The 17,227-nt window shown below is 39.5% G+C and overlaps 1 protein-coding gene across 3 annotated transcripts in view; it reads left to right on the top strand.

Moving 5' to 3' along the window:
* The first annotated feature begins 895 nt into the window (after positions 1–895).
* PLEKHH2 (pleckstrin homology, MyTH4 and FERM domain containing H2) overlaps positions 896–17,227 on the top strand; it is a 62,031-nt gene continuing 45,699 nt past the window's right edge. For 2 of the 3 annotated variants that reach the window (XM_082755826.1, XM_082755827.1), the window contains exons 1-2: positions 1,065–1,198; positions 5,367–5,496. In XM_082755826.1, the coding sequence (XP_082611952.1) occupies positions 5,374–5,496 (123 nt within the window). In that variant the 5' untranslated portion in view covers positions 1,065–1,198; positions 5,367–5,373. Of the gene's footprint in view, positions 1,199–5,366; positions 5,497–17,227 lie in introns of all 3 variants that reach the window. The other variant, XM_082755828.1, reaches the window with a different exon arrangement.

The following is a 17,227-nucleotide window of genomic DNA, read 5'->3' as shown; positions in this document are numbered from 1 at the left end:
CTTCCAGACTATTTTTCTCATGCCTCTTTACCTGTCAGTACTGAGGGCTGCACAGCTGCGGAGCATCATTAGTACTATTATCTGAGCCAAAGAAAATGTCAATCGGCAAAACAACCTGAAAGAAACACTCACGCAGCTCACGGGCTTTGCTCTCCCTCTTGCGGTCCAAGCCTGCCATTCCCACAGCCTGCGGTCTGCCTGGGCTCCACGCACCCCAAAGTCAAACGCTCTCCACAGCGTTGGGTCTATCTGCAGAGGATGGCTGAAAGCAAACACGAAGTTTGCATTAAACACCAACACTAAATCCTCTTGTATAGAGATGGTTAGGAGCAGGAGGATAATTTTTATTCTTTTGGAGAAATATTTTCATGTGAACAAATAACTTTTTTTTTTTTCAGTTCATTTGTTTTTAATGCGGCTTTTCAAGACACTTTATAAAAAAGATGTTAGGTAACAAATAATTCATTTCTTGCTTTTCCAGCAATGATATTTTCAATATGTTTTTCAGTGGCGTTTCAAAACTACATGAGGCACTTAGGAAAGTACCAGCATATGAATCAGATCCAGTCAAGTTCTTTGGCTACTTTAAGGTCACTGCAAGCGAGTGGAAAACTGGAAGCTGTACTGAACTGAATAGGAAAAAATGAAATTGTGTGGATGATCAGATGGGAACATTTGAGCTTTCAAGGCCCTTTTTTTTTTTCAGTCACAAAACCACGCACTTTCACTGACTGATCATCGTGACCGAGCAGCTTACACAAAAAGACCACCTCACTGTACGAGGAGCTGAACACAGCGGTGGCGTGCAGGCGGTTTGTGCAGCAGAACCCGTAGACCATTTTTTCCCTCTAGCTCCCAATCCAACCAAAAGACAATCCCAAAATCTCCACCCAGACCCATAGGCTGCCCACAGCCCCTCGGGGCAGCCTGCCCCAGCGCTCTGCCACCTCACAGCACCGAAGCGCCCCCTCATATCGAGCCGCGACCTCCCGGGCTTCACTTTGTGCCGGGCTCCCCCCGCCGGGCTCAGGCCCCGCCCGGGCTCCCCGCCGGGGGCGGCCCCGGCTCCTCAGTGGCCGCGGCGGCCGTCGCTCAGGCGGGGTGCCTGGCCGCGGGGATGGTGGGGCGGGCGGCCCGCGGCGCCCACAGCCCGGACGGCGCCCGGCGAGGCGAGGCGAGGCGAGGCGAGGCCGGCCAGGTGGGAGCTCGCGTCCCCGACCCCCGCCCTCCCTGCCCTGAGGCGCGGAGCCCGCGGGGGGCGGCGTCGTGTGAGGGGCATGGAGGGGGATGACGACGGCTTGGTGGGGGGTGACGTCATATCAGGACATGGTGGGGGGGGTGACGTCATATCAGGACATGGCGGGGGGTGACGACATGGTGTGGGGGTGACGTGATGTGAGGTCACGGTGTGGAGCCTGCGGGGTGTAGGGTGGCGGGAGGAGGGCGCTGGGGTCCCAGCTCGTGTGGGGTGGCCGGCAGAGCGAGCCCCCCAAAAAGGGGACAGCGGGAAGCACGCAGCTTCTCATTGCGCTTAATAAAGCCCAATCTTATTAGAAGTCCCTCCGCATCCAGCCTTCCCAGTTCCATCCAGAGGTTACTCCTTGGCGTCGTGCCGTGACCTCGCAAAATTGCAGCCCCCAAAATGGTGACACGAGGTGGTTTTGTGCGGCGCGGTGACAGTGACCACGTACAGCCGAGGGTGCTCCATGGGCCGTGCCACCTGGCTGCCCCCTCAGCCCCACAATGAGGCGATCAGGAGGGCCAGAGCGGGGTCCCGTGGCTGGCACACTCCTTCAGGTAGTGTGCCACACGCTCCCCACAGCACAGAGCAAACAGCGGGAGAACCCGCCCTAAATCGGGGTTTGAAGGCCGTTTTCCGTAGCTTAGGGTGCAGTTCGTCTGGGCACGGAATTTTGCAAAGTGAGTCGAATGGAAAATAAAGTTCCCACTGTTTTAGGTGAGTTTTGCCTGGCCACTGACAAACCTGCGAATGGCTTCCTTGATTCCCAAACAGGTCCACTTTGTGGCTCATCGTTTCCTTTCTCCAGCCCAACCTTTCTGGCTCCAAAAATAATTTGGAAGCGCTGTGTTTGGGTGGAAGAAGGGCCTGCAGTACAGGGCCCTCGGGCTGTAACGCTGTAGGATGGTGCTGCTCATGGTAGGCAAGCCAACAAGCACTGCACCAACCCGCTCCTAGTGAAGCAGGAGGATTTATCAAGCTTCCTCCGGCAGAGAAAGGACGGAGCATATGGACAGAATATGAAATGTTTAGTTAAACACAGCGTTTTGTTAGAAACAGAGCAAAACACTGACAGCATGATAAGGAATATGTAAATTTTTAACATGCTTCAGAAAGCTGGAACATTGTTCCCTCCTTCCCCCTCAGATGTATTTTGATAATTTCCAAGCAGACAGAAAAAAAAAAAAAAAAAAAAAAAAAGGAAATTATTTCCATCCTTTTGGGGAGAATGTGACATTCTGGCTTCTCGAAGCCTATGAAGAGGTTTATAAACTTAAAAAATGAAAAAGACAAATTTAATCTTTCCAGACTTGTCAAACTTGTCTCAATTAATTTTTGATGACATAATTAGAACTTACCACTTTAACGTGTGCTTTTTTAGTTTACTTTTCAAAAGATTTTATTTTTAAAGCCTGCGAAGAACGGAGGGCTTTGCAGTGGGAACTGGAGCAGGAAGAAGGGGAGGACTCTGTAGGTTAGAGTGCTGATTCAGAGCACTCTATGAAGCCAAAAGAGATGAACTCATTTTTTTTTCCTCCCTTGGGGACTCAAACACGAAACAGGAAGTCATTGATTCAAAGCAAGATCATTCACTCCACAATTGTAAACAGTGTATTATGTGTCTGTAAATATTTCCAGAACCCATTGGCTTTTTGGAAAATGTGAGGTAAATTATAATAATCTCTAACAAGCATCCCACAATAAAAGGAGTTATTCTCGAACTTTTTATCTGCAATGTTTATACAGTGGAATATTAATTAGCTTGGGCATTGAGAAACTACTTGGCTGAACGCATTGTTCACTGCCAGAAATCCATCTACTCAAATGTTTTGTCTGTTGAAACACAAACATTTTTAGCTCCACCCTGCAATATTGCGCCCTACGAAAAAGCAAAAATTCTTTCCCGATTTTATCCATTTGTATTTTCACCACCACAAACACTGAAATATCCTACTGTTAACCAGATGTTGGCAGAGTTCGTCTCTGTCTTACGTAGCTGTGATTAGTCAACAAGGAAGAACACTGTAAAAAAAGAAGTCCTAAATAGACAATCTAATAGGAAATTGTCATTCTTCAGTAGTTAGGAGACCGGACCGTCTGCCCAAATCAGTCCATGCTTGAAGCCACTGCTTCCTTTGCAGAGTAGGAGAAGCTGCTGCTTGGAAGTGTCCCGGTGCATGTGGGGACTCTGCACAAGGAGAGGGGATTAGGGATGGGACAAGGGGAGGAACCTGCTTCCCTCACAGTCCTGGGAATCTTCTGGCAAGCTTAACACCGTAGGGGAAATGGTAAGGATGCCAATCACTTAGAAGGCTGGCAGTTGAAGAAATGCTAGTGTGCTTAAAGTTGAGAATTTGGGTGTTGCAGGATCCACTCAGGAAACTATTTTAATAACATGCTTGAATCTCAGCAGTTCCACAGGGATTCCTGAGCTCCGGAGTAGAGGATTCCTGAATAGGGATGGTTGTAACCTCGTGCTTAACAGCTTGAACCACAGCCTGAGACACCAAGAGAAAGAGAGGGTCAGGAGTGGAGCAGTTACCTTCAGGCAAACAATTACGGCAAAAATACTTTCCTCTTTTTACTTCTAACGTAGATATGGAATGAAAGTAACAAAGAAATTAGGGTGTGGAAAGGAAAGGAAAGTTGTGACAGTTTTTCACCTGCTTAGCAATGGTAAACTTGTAAACTTGAGAGTAATCTGAGACATTGAAAACTCAGGAAAGAACTAAAAAATACTACTGGATGTATTGCAAAAAATGTTGAAGTTTTGGAATCCTACTCGTGACTTTGATTTCTCTTGTGGTGCTTTGCCTTTTTTCTTCCTGGCATCAGAAGCAGTGTCAAAGGTAAACCCGTGGGTCCTTCCCCTGCAGCTGGGACTCCCTCCTGCAACAGCAGGAGGTGGGGAGGGATGGAGCTGCACATTTTGCATCTTGGCTCTTCTGTGCTGGTCTCTTCCATGACGCTGAGCTGTGGCCACATGCCCGTGTTAGCATCGCCTTGTCCATGGCATAGGTGACAGACATGCAGCATGGCTGATACTCTTGTGTTTGTTCTGGTCTTACAGCTGCCTTCCACTGAATGGTGCTTTGCTGTCTGGTTTGTATGTGTGAGATAAATTGAATTCCCATGGACAATTCAAGCTTTATTTCACAGCCAAACCTACATGTTCGGATCCCTGCAAAGGCCGGGGCCCTCACTCGCAAGGAAGCATCTTGAGCTGAGTGATTACATTCAGCCCTCCACTTACTCTCTGCTAAGCTGTCTACAAATAGCTGGAATACAACAGAGCCCAGTCCTTCTGCTTACACACAGATGATTTTCTTGGCTTCTCAGACTCTAACCATGATGAGCCAGCTCTCATCCTGGATATTTTTTCCAGCAGTGCTCATCCAAAAGGGCACAGAGCTTAATTTTCAGAAGGCATGAGCAGTTAAACGTAGATGAAAGCACAGGTTTCAGTGAACTTGAAACACAGATGAACCGGGATGTTCTGAGATCTCCTATAGCTGATACAAAGGGATTGTTTTCCCTGGGGGAACCTATTAGGGGCCATTTGCTCACCTATCTTTACATCTGGAACCATAAGCTCCAGCTTGCATCTCTTTAAAGAGACAAAATTTTCAAGGCAATCTGATTAAGCATAACAATTTTAAAACACTTCACTGAATCATCTGCCAATCAGTAAACCGGCATAAAACCAAATGTACTGCTAACTTCTGTGTAGCTACACCTATATAAGGCATTTTCTTAACAAGAGCTCAGTTCTCCAGAAAGCCTCTCTATGCAGGAAGGGATATACACAGGAACTGAAGGTTAAAATACTTGACTTTTCACTGCTTATGATGAAAAACATGTTGCAGACCTGAAATAACTGAAGAAATTAAATTAAGGTACACCTAAATATTATCAGCACAGATTTCACAAATAACCCCTTTACAATAAGGGCCTTTGTAGGCTCACGTATTTTCTTTCGCTAAGCTTTATGGAATTGTACACGTACGGAAGCCGGGGTATTCTTGAGATTTATGTAAAACAGGTTAGTAATGTATATGTTAAAAAGTCAAACATTTAAAACAGACTCAGTTTGAGGTGTGTTTTTTTTTTTTCTTCCTTTTTCCAGCATAAATATGGCTGATCTATCAGAGCCAGAAGGTACAGTAAACTGGAAGGAAAGATGTTTAACTCTGGAGTCACAGTTAATGAAATTTCGTCTCCAAGCAAGCAAGATCAGAGAATTATTAGCAGAAAAGGTAGGTCTCATGGTATGAATTTTAATACTGTACAAATGATTAGATGATGGGAGTTCATCACAGTTCACGATTTAAGACTACTACTACTAAGATATTTTTTTTCCAGGAAAAAAAAAAAAAAAGGAAAACAGATCTGTTTTAATGCTGTAAAAGAATTTCACACAACAGATTTGCTAGCAAAGATGTTTACTTTCAAATGAAAACACCCAGGCAAATCTCATGAAGAGAAAAAGATGTATCCAGTAGTCAAGTTTATGACATTACTTAGGGAAATGTGTTAAGTATTGACAATATTTAAGATTTAAGATTTAAGACATAAAAACTGTTGGAGAAAAGAAGTATTATTTTTGTTAGTATTTCTTATCAAATTATATAGGTCAGCAGAGTTGTATATCCTATAAGACATCTCCAACTGTGGAGAGTCTAGGTACCTTGGAAGTTGAAAAGTATCATATAATTTAATTTGAAGAATACTGTTTAAATATATACTTCACTTTGCAAGAGAGAAATGTTTCACGAGACAAGTTCAAATGTGTCGATCCCAACAGATAACTGCAAATGAACCCAAATTTGAAATACTTAAAAAAAACAAACAACAAAACACACACACAAATAAACAAACAACAAAACAAAACAAAAAACACTGTTGCATTTACCGGGTTTAACACTTCCAACAGAACAAGGTAATTAAAAATAGAAGGGACAAAACATTTTAGAGAGTCTTTGGAACTATGTCATCATTATTACTGCCTTCAGTGAATTCCTAGTTAAAAAGCTACTTGGTGGAAACTGCTCTATTTTTCCTTGAGCTAAATCTTCCACCAATTGCTTCCCCCCCAAATAAAATTCATGTCCCTTTCTACTGTGTTAGAGGGAAGACAATTTTATTTTGAATAGATTTAAGTTAGTGCTTGTCTTTTGTAAACTTACCTGTTCTCCCTTTGAAGCCACGCATGCATTTATCATCCACCCTTAGTCTTATTTGAATCGTTTCCATTTTACTGCATTTTGGTGGGGACCAGAACTGAATAGTATTCCAGCAGGAAAAATATGTATTGTTTATTTATGAAAAAAAAGGATGGTGTACACAGTTATGTACTCTATTCCTTTCCAAATAAGTCTTAAGGTTTTGTTTACTTCGCTAAACAAATTTACCATCATGTATGTTTTCATGGAAGTATCTGTCACAATTCCAGGATCTAGTCAAAGTCCTTTAGATTTCTGTGTTATGCTTCATTTTTTTATTTTATTGACTGGTCACTGAAACTTGTAAAGTTTGTTCGTTGCTGAGCCAATTCATGGAGGAACATTCCTTCTTACCCTGTGGCTGTTTGGTTCCTTTAAACACTTTCCAAAATATGAATTATATAAACCAGGTCTCTCTTATCTGCAGTCTGAGTGATTCCCTCAAAGAACTTCAGTAGCTTTGTGACCTAACAGTCCTCTTTAGAAGGGCCACTTTGACTCTTGCCTAGCCTACCACCATTTATCCACATGCCCCCTAATTCTGCTCTTACAGTTTCCACTGAGTTGCTACCTACAGATTACAGATCAATAGGTGGTTCAACTACCTCATCCAGTTATTGACTGGATGTCGTTTGGTCCTGGCAGTTCGTCACTGTTGATTTTATCTGTTCATGCCCTTCTCATATCTAAGGAGTTAGAAAACTTAAACCTGAGATGGAAAAAAATGGGGAAAAAATAATTTCTGGATCTGACTTTTTTCATTATGTAGGTCTTTTTATTAAAGTTAGCATTAAAATTTACAACAAAGTAAAACCTTTGTGTAATAATATTGAGTTCTGCTGGCATTGAATTTTTAGAGTTAATACTCCAAGTATCTTTGCCTTGGCATGACTAAAGATATTGCTGTTAGAAATCACTGTAATTGAAAATTCTATTTTTATTTTTTTTTTTTACCTAATGGTAAATTCTTACTGAACAATTATTGCAGAGTATAGGATTCTGAAAGAATGACCAGTTGCCCAAATGCCATCCTTTGATATCTCATCTTAAAAAAAAGAAAAGGGAAAACCTTGTGTCCTTCATTCCAGTTAGCAAGACATGTCCATCAGTCGTGGAGGAGAACATCCATCAGAGTAAAATGCTCTCTGTCATAACACTCAACAGATTATTGGCTGCTTACACAGTCAGGGCTGTTAGATGTCATGTATATGTCTTCTGCCACTTCACGCCATCTAGATCACTACTGTTTGGGATAGAATTCAAGTGGCAAAACGCTAGATGCGACTTTCCTAGGGACTTTCCAGCCTCCATAACTACCATTTCTTATGCAGCTGCTGCTGATTATGATTTTGGCAACTGAAAAGTTAAAGTGCATCAGCAGTGTTTCACAAAACCATCTGTGTTAAAAAATAAAAATGGAGATTTTACAAGTAACCTTTGAATTCCTTCGTCTTTTCACTTTGTTCCTTTACAATTTGCGTTCCCAAGTTCTTAGCTGCTAGAAAAGTCCTCTTAAATTCACATAAATGTATGCACTATTGTATCATTTTAGAATGTGCAGAGTTAACATCAAAGGTTTTCAGCACTGTGCCGGAATCAAAGCAGTCAAAGGAAAATTACTGATTCGCTCTCAACTGTGAAAAATGTTACTTTAAAGTTGAAAAGAAGAGTCTTAAGAACTTGTCATGTTACTGCCTTCTTGTTTTAGTTTTCCTTAATTTTCTGAGAATGTTTACAAAAAGCAAAGTGTTTACAGGAGTTGAGAATGGGAGAAATATTTTCCATTGAAGAGCAACAAGGTCCAACAAGTATTCAGCTGGGAAAATTTGATGTATTGCTCTCCAGAGCAGAGCATTGCTAGACTTCATTAAAAAATGATCTTTCTCTTCACTTTGTCACTTTGACTTTTTAATATGAATCTTTCATTCATAAACCGGAAGTCATTTAGGACATGCATCAAAGAGGCTGGTCAGAGCTTCACAAAATGAGACTGTATCCATCTCGAGATGTATCAATCTTGCAGGACTGAAAACCAGCTGTTTGCACTAAACCCTTAGCGGTATTTGTTTCCATGTTGGTTTCATTTGTAATGATCCAGTGGTTATTTTTTGCATATTTTTATTTCAAAAAATTGTAAGGTATACAAACAGTTCTCAGTATTTGTAAAGGGAAAGATACATCCACACAATTACGACATTAAACTGCATGGAATTGTTACTCAAAAATATATTTGGAAAACAGCAAAGGAAATACTGACAAATTGTTTGGCCAGTACTCGATCTTAGTATTAATGACAAGAGAAGAGCACAGCCTGTGTCACTCCTGGGACTTATTACCCGTTGTAGAATGAAACAACTTATAATTTGCAAGGCACACAAATTCACACTCATACTTTGATTAGCATAGGCCTTTGTGGTTTTGTTTACTCTCATCTCTGTGCTATGAAGTGTGTAGTAAAACATTGAACAATAGCACTAGAGAGGGTTCTACTTCAAAATAGCAAGAGAAATCACAGTCCTATAGCATGACAGATGTAAAGCCCTCATGGGTATTAAATTATGTAATTTATGTAATTGTTGCAGAAAACAGAGCGAGAGTGGTATTGTGACTAAATAGGAGGTCTCCACAGGAAGGTAATATAAATGAATTACTGTGGTAATTCTCCAGCCTTCTTCCTCTGCGTGTAATTGAGACATCTTCTCAAGGCAATGAATCAGGAAAAGAAGTTTACATCCTGTCGCAGTATGTGTGTGACTTGTCATAAACTGCCATTGCTTTTTTTCATTGTGTATACTGTAATTCAGTCTAAAACCAGATTTTCATAAGGGTTTGTTTAAATTTATCCTTTTTTAATATCCATGTCTGCAATCTCTCTGCATTTATAAATATATTTGGGCATTGAATTAATTGAAAAACTTTTCTTATACACCCAAAATCAAATACCTTTGCAAAGTTGTTTTCTTTAACAGTGGTTTTGCAAATAATGATCATTTAATGTGGAAATCTTCAGTACATTTTTTCTAATAGATTTATTCTAATTTAGAAAAACAAATGACTTTTTTTTTTTTTTTTTTTTTTTTTAAGTTCATCAAGGACTCTTCCTTGAACCTCAGTGGCTGAGAAGTTTGAGAAATTTGTGTTATAATTATGTTTCAGCAGCGTGGCTACCAGTACTGTAATTCTGTAGTGAACTCAGGGGAGAGGAAGAGAGAGAGAGAGGAGCAAAGAAATATACAATGTTTTCAAAGAACTAATCCATTCACTATTGTTTATCTGTTTGGGTTTTTTGTTTGTTTTCATTTTGCCAAGAAAAGAGTCCATATTTATAAATCTAACATGCAAAGAAAGAGACCTTGTTGGAGTTTTAAGCAGAAGCTGCTGCTGTAAGTGGGAGAGGTCTTTAAAGGAATTTAAGGAATGATGTAGAAAGTATCCCTAGTACGCCAAATTTAGGATGTGTGTGGAACTGAGTTTTAAGTAGAAGCCTTTATTTTAGTGCAGCTTGAGTCTTACGCAGATGAAGAGTTCACTAAAAACCTTCACTGGTTAAAAGATTACAGTATTTGACTGCAAGTTTAACTCCTAGCTAGCATTTCATCTCAGAGCAAAATTTGGTGCCCTCATTCTTTTCATAACAAGTACATTTTTCACCTTAACTATGCGTATAACATGAGGTGTAAAGTCAATGTTTTTCCTATCACTAAAATCACGTTGTGATGTAAAATCATAGCTGTGTTAAAGTTGCTCTTGGGCAGCCTGCACTGAATTTCATTTTCATCAGACCCTATAAGGGTCTGAATATGGCACTATCCCAAATGTTGCATTATGCAACATCCAGTAATACTCAGCATTTACATGAATGTCTCCAAGTTTGATTCCTTGCAGAGCATCGTTATTTTGTAGTTTGAATGACTTGCAACAAATATAAATGATCAAGATAATTATTTTCATATACGTATTGATTTGCTCACTTTTCATCTGTCGATTTGAGTACTCTGTATAAATGTTCAGCTGGCGACTGTGTGTGTATGTGACAAATACAATAATATTCATACTTTCTGGACAGATCATGCAAATTGAATGGCACTTGATCTTTAGGCCAAGCACTGTTTCCAGTATATTCCAAAACACAACACATTCATGACTTAAAGGCTTGCAAACCAGCAGCGAAGTCCACATCCTCCTGTATTTGTATTCATTTTGGAGACTTATTTATGTTGTTTAATATTTCCAAATGAAACAGATGCAGTGTGCTTTGTTATCTGTGGCAGGACAGTCTAAAGGTTGATGTTTTCAGAGGTCAAGTCCGTAATGCATTTCACTTGTGCAGTGATTGCACACAAAATAGTGAAAAAGCGCAATGAGTATTTGCATTAGCATTCAAGGGATTATGAAGAGTGAAGTAAAAGGGGGCAAATGCTGAAAAAAATATTCAAATGAAGATTATTTTTCAGTATTTCAGTTGCTCTTCAAAAAACTCTCTTGTCATGGAAAGCAATTCAGACAGACAACACCTGAATGAAATAATAAACTCCCTACTGGCCCCTGTGGCCCAGTTTTCACGGCTGATGACTGAAACCAGCATATAAAGAGAGTACCAGAGTGCTGCCTGGGCCTCTGGTCTTGCACTAGACTCTGTTCGGGTAAGCCCCTGCTCATGTCTGTGCACCAGTGAATGGAGCTTTGTAGAAGGTTCACACAGGGAGGACTTCATTTGTATGATTTAATAATTAAATCTATTGCAAGTTAATGTGCAACTGGGAAGATAGAATCAGGAGAAAGCAAGGAGAGGTGAAGAGAATAAAAGTTTAAATTTTTGTGCTTAGGGTTGTAGGCTTGTTTACACCTTTTCAATACCCATACCTTTTCCACTGTAACTCTATTTTTATCCTTTGTCTATTATTAACTTTATGCCTTGCCTTTTTATGGCAGCGAGAAGGTTTTTTTTGTTTCACTATTTTTGTATGTCGTAAACCTATATTCTTTCTAAGGAGGGTGAAGATGGAAAAAAAAAGAAAGAATGAAAGAGAACTCAGGAAGCAATAAATCAGCTGCTGTCCTAGGAGCCAAGCTGTGTAATGAGAAAGCACAGCCAGAGGATGAAAACCTTGCTGCTGCTGGTGTGGAGGTGGGGGCATCAGTTCTGTTCCAGCCACTTGAGATGGGGCAATTGATGGATGTTGTGGAAGCTGAGATAGGAGGCAGGCGCTGTGCAGACCCTTGCCCTTTCAAAGATTTCTTTAAGAGTTTCAGTTCAAGAAGCTACAAAATATTTTTTCTCTGTTTTTCCTGGAAGCAACTCTTCCTGTACTTACAATTTATGCTTTTAATTTTCATTCCCTCAGAGAGTATTTTCAGGCTTTAAATATCTGTTGTCATGTCTTCAAACTGCATCATGCCACCTTACTTACATTTCTGGAATTTTGCTTGCTCCTGTAGCATCCGTGCTCCCTATGTGTCTGTCCTACACTCTTCAATTTCATAAGTAAATTCAGTTTCAATCAAGTCAAGTTTTCAAGTTTTTCGACTTTGGCAAGTACTTCTGTACTTTGGCAAGCAGACTTTTGACTGGTACCTTAGATCCGTAAGCTGTCACTTTCACAGTGACATGAAAAAAGGCCTCCTATTTTAGATATTCATGTTCATGCTCTGATCAGAACTTATAATTCAGCAAGAGAAAAGTAGCAGGATTTCAGCAGTCGTAGTACAACCATCAAAACAAAAGGAAGCAGGTAACTGCCTTGTCACAGAGATGAAAAATCAGGTGTTGGTACATTTCTCTTAGAATTTTAAGTACCCTGTGAGACTTCTTTTTCCCAGTTCGCCACCATGTGCCTCAGTACATTCTTCCACCTTGTTAAAACGCTATCTCCACTCCTTTCAAGATTTTGAATGTTACAGTAACAGCTGCTTCTGCTAGAGTGGAGGTCAATGTAATTTGCATTTGATTGTGTCTCTACAACTTAACTATCAGGATAAGATCTGAGTTGGAAAAGAAGACAGCCAGAGTGAACTTTCCTATTATTTCACCAGGCTTAGGAAAGTCCTGAAAAGTCCTTAGGAAAGACCGAAGTTGGGAAAAGCACAAACTATTCAGCCAGCAATACATGCTGCTCATTTGACCTTCACTGCACTGCCTCCCCAAATCCCACTGCTGAATTTCACTTTTGTAAGTCTCTATGTTTACTGGCAGCTGTCCTAGACTACTAGTTCTGTAAGAGTTCTCTCCCTGGGCTTTTCTGTTCCATATTTTTAATGTATATATTTTCCAGAAGAAAACATTAATTTCTCTATAATGAAGTCAGCTGAAATATAAAAGATTGTTTTCCATGTGTACTTTTCACATATTCAGCAAACACTAGGAAAGACTTTTGTGCTAAATAATTATTTCTAAAATCTTGTTCAAATACAGACAACTTGCAAGAAAACATAGACCTCAGTGGTTATACTCACTATGTGATGGATACTGATAAAAATTTTGGGACTGATCATTTTGGAGACTGAACAGATGGAGAATGGTAATTTTTGTCTAAGGACAATTTTGTCATTTTGTTCCAAGGAAAGGCTTTTGGACTAAACATAGGTCATGAGAGCTAGCTAAAAAGCAGAGTTAAGTGAAACTTGCAATTAAGATTAAAGTGCCTTTTGCCTACCTACGAGAGCAGTGCCAGAATTTCTTGTAGTTAGAGCAGACTGGACTGTGAGTGGGGATAGAAGACTGCAAAATTATTAGCAGTCTTCAGAAAGAAGTAATAGATGTGTATGTGTGTATACATATAGATATGTGTGAAGCTAAATTGCTTTTACACTCTTAATTCTGAACACAGATAAAATGAATAGGAGGAGTTGGTTAGATAGAAAGTCTGCAGAGGACCAGCTGGCACTGCTTTGTTCATGAGAATTCTCACCTTTTACCTCTTCATTGGTATTAAAAATAGCTAAGACAGAAGGAGGAAAAACGGGGCTGCACTGAGAAGTGGTAGCTTGTGAACTGCCAGGTTGTGAGCACCAAAATGAGTTTTGCACTAGTTATAACCTACGTGAGCGTTAGGTGGGATCTAAAGGAAGAATAAGGCTGTGACTTTGGGAATTTAATCTAAATAACTAATTATTTCATCTAAATATGGATTTCTTTTCATGTAGAGAGTAATGTCAAACAGTAAAATTGTGAAGAAAATCCACTGTGCTTGATCTGAGTAGTCCAAGGAACATTTGAGCCATCTTAAGATGTGTGTTACCGATTTGGGGAGATGTGTAACAAAAAGATTGGGTTCAGAAAGTGGTTCTTCGTGACTAAATCTACACCTTTGAGAAACATTTTTATGTTTCATCTTATTCTAAGGAAAGGCTTTTGTGCCAAAGTATTCAGTTTCATTTTTTACTGACATGTGGTTCATTTTGTGCATATAGGTAGGTAAGTATCACTTCCAGCTTTAGTGAGACAAGACAGACTTCTCTTAGTTAAAAAGGAAAGCTGTTATATGAAAGATGTCTTTCTAATTATTGTGTTGCTTTGGGGATAAAAAGTCAACCAGTAAAGAACAAAGTGTATCTTATCCAATGTATGTGCCAATTCCTTCTTACAAACTCTCCTCTCGTTATTTTCCCTGTGCTATATTTATATCGTGGTTTCACACCTTTATGTTTTGCCTGTGTGGCTTAATTGGTCCATTCCTCCTTTAAAGTCTGTTGTAGCGCATAAAGATTTGGCATCAGCCATATGGAAGTTACTTGACACATAGGAGGGAAATCAGTGCCGAGACAGAAGGCAGAGCATCTGAAAATACGGGTGGGACATCCCCACCCAGGCAGCTCTTCGGTAACTGGAAGGAGGAGGAACGTGGCAGCGTTTTTTTAAGCTAAATCACCAGAAGAGAGACCTTTTTCTCAAAAGGTCGTGCTTCAAAAACTATCACTTCTAACTAATAAATGTGTGCAAGGCTTTATACCTCTATAGATTGGGCTAAGCATATTTCCAAACATAAAGACTGATGGTGAGCAAAGCCACTGATGGACAGGTGGTTGGTTTTAAGCATTACTTAATCTTTGCTTAAGGAAATGCAGATATTTGTTTAAATGTGTGAGTTTAAACATACAAACGTAGAACCAAAAGGGGAAGTCTTGGTCACATGCAGTGCTCTGGAATAGCCAGCAGGCATATTCAAACCACTTACAAACTTAGCAAGCACCAAATAAGAAGTCAGATCTTTTTGTATCTATAGCTTCTACTGCAAGGCAGCTGCAAAATCTTTTTGAGCCGATCTGGAAAATTTCCGGCCTATGTTTCTTCATCACCTGTTTATATCTTAGTGCTTCTTTGAAAGACAGGTGTAGGTGTGTTTATTCCTCCCTTGTTTCCCCTATTTGCTTATTTATAGAAGCAGTCATCTCCCCCTGTGAGCTCAGGGAATTACAGACGTCATTGCTGGTATGAATGTGGCTAAGTAGGAAGGCACAGTGCTGCTAAGGTTCATGGTGAGAATTCACTCTGATCAAACCTCTTTACTTTTAGTCTAAGTTTTTAAAGAGCTATTCTGTATAACACTGCCGCTTCCATCCAGTCTAAAGGCTGCATCTTTCTTCAGTTTTGGTAAGCCCTATGTGGTATGAGGAGGACTGATAGTTCACTAAATCTTAAAACGGACAGATGTGAAGCACAATTTTTCAACCAGAGATGGTTTAGGTTGTTTTTTTCAGGTGAGGGTGAATAGAAAAATTGAAATGTAAGAAAAAAGCAGACTGTAAACATTCTGCTCTCAAGTCACTGCAAGTTCTGCACTTAATCAACAGGCAGGCTGCATTTTGCATTCAGAAACATTTGTTTTTAACTGGTGTTTTGTTTTGGAAAACTGACCTGTTATCAACATGCTTTGAAAGGCTTGCAGCTAAGTAAAGCTTTTTTTTTTTTTCCTCTTCATTCATTGTTCTGTTCTTGTATTTATTTCAAAACACCATACACCGAGGTTTCCAAAAAGTCTACGTGATACAACTCTATTGTTTATAATATTAAAATTGAGAAGACACTGTATTATGCACCAATTATAATATATTTTTTAAATGTGAATGTGACAAGTTACTACATTGAAAAATGACCTGGGTAAAAAATTTACCTTTTTGTTCCTATCAATAACAGACATTTCATAGCTCAAAAAGGAAAGAATTCCAACAACTTTTTTTTTTTCTTTTATGAGGTTTTTGAAATAAAAGATTTCATTTTGAATTACCAAATAACGTTTGGAAATATCAGGGATATTATCAATGTAGTGCTGTAATTCTTCTATAATGCATGTCACAGGAATAATAATCTCTCTATATATGCAGAACTAAAAGTATATATACACGTATATGCATACAGATGGAGTATTTATAGTGCAAAAATAGATGCAAAAACATTTTAGTGCAAAGGAATCTGTTTCTTGCAATAGATGTTATAATAAAATAGAATATCCCTTTACCTGCACAAAAACGTGTGTTGGACATTTCTGAATACGGTCAAGAAACTTCCAGGTAAACTTTGAAAAACAGTCACTCTAGGATTTGCTTCTGTATTTTAACAAATTCCCAGTGACTCTGTGTTGAGCTTCAGTGACCAGACCTCCAAGACATGACACCTCTTCATTTTTATACTGCTATTTTTCTTCAAAGCATCCAATATTTATATACTTGTGGCATTTCTCTGTTCATTGCTTAAACAAAAATAGCTCAATTTGATGAGTGTCAGATGTAGAGTGGTTATTTCCTTACCAACTTTAAAACCAAATCTGTTTTTAACAATAGATACTATTTTCCATAATTCAAATAATTAATGCAGCATGCACTAACATGTTTTCTGAAAAGTACAGAAGTTTTACACTTGCAGAAAGAAGGAAAAAGTGCAGGTTAAAGTGGCAATCCATTCTTCCATACCTGTGTTGCTCCTGTTTTTCAGTCCGAATGTATTTTTTGTTCCTGTGCTGAAGACATTTAGTCTTTAAGAGTATAAAACCAAAGCCAGCCTAAATTATCATGGGAGACCTCTGAGTCCTTAATGAATTTTGGCAAGACCCTGAAACAATCATACATGTACGTGACAAGAATATTCTTTATCAGAGGTTTGTTGAGCTGGAGCACTATTTCAGGTTTTCCTATTCAGGACATAGAAATTTTAGCTTTAATATACTCTACGTGCCAAATATTACCAATGTCATGTTGGCCCTCCATGTTTCTGCTAGTAAGCCAACTCTGTTTCTGTTGAGACTCTATAGACTTTATTTTTTTGAAGAAATGTCTAGCCTAACAGCTGATACATATCATTTAATTCTGTTGATACTGGTAATTTTCACAGTTGTACATTAAAAGAACTAGGCGAGACAGAGGTCTAATTCAACAGATTTTGTTTTTTTCTAATCACTTTCTCGATAAACTCAGAGTTGGTCATCAATATTCAAGGTGCAGCCATATGTTTTATGGATGCAGAAGAAATAACTCCTACATATCAACCTTTGCTTTCAAATGTCTCATGGCTACAGTTACCTGCCTTTTTCATCTTGAGGTCAAGTTAAGATAGTATTGTAGTATTTACCTCCTTTATTTTTGTTTTAATTTGAGGATCTTAAGCTGTCTCTTCATGGTCTGGAATTGTCTTCAAACTTACTGGGTAAAGAGAATTTACTACTGCATCTTATTCTTGAGGAGTTCAAAGCTCAGCTTTTCATTTAGGTCCACTTGGGTGTTCTCACCATGCCTCTCTCCCCGCCTTCCCTCCCTCTCACACACACAGTAGCAC

This window comes from Aythya marila (assembly GCF_965140915.1).
Source record: "Aythya marila genome assembly, chromosome: 3".
Lineage (NCBI taxonomy): Eukaryota > Metazoa > Chordata > Aves > Anseriformes > Anatidae > Aythya > Aythya marila.
This window is presented reverse-complemented; position numbering and strand designations above follow the sequence as displayed.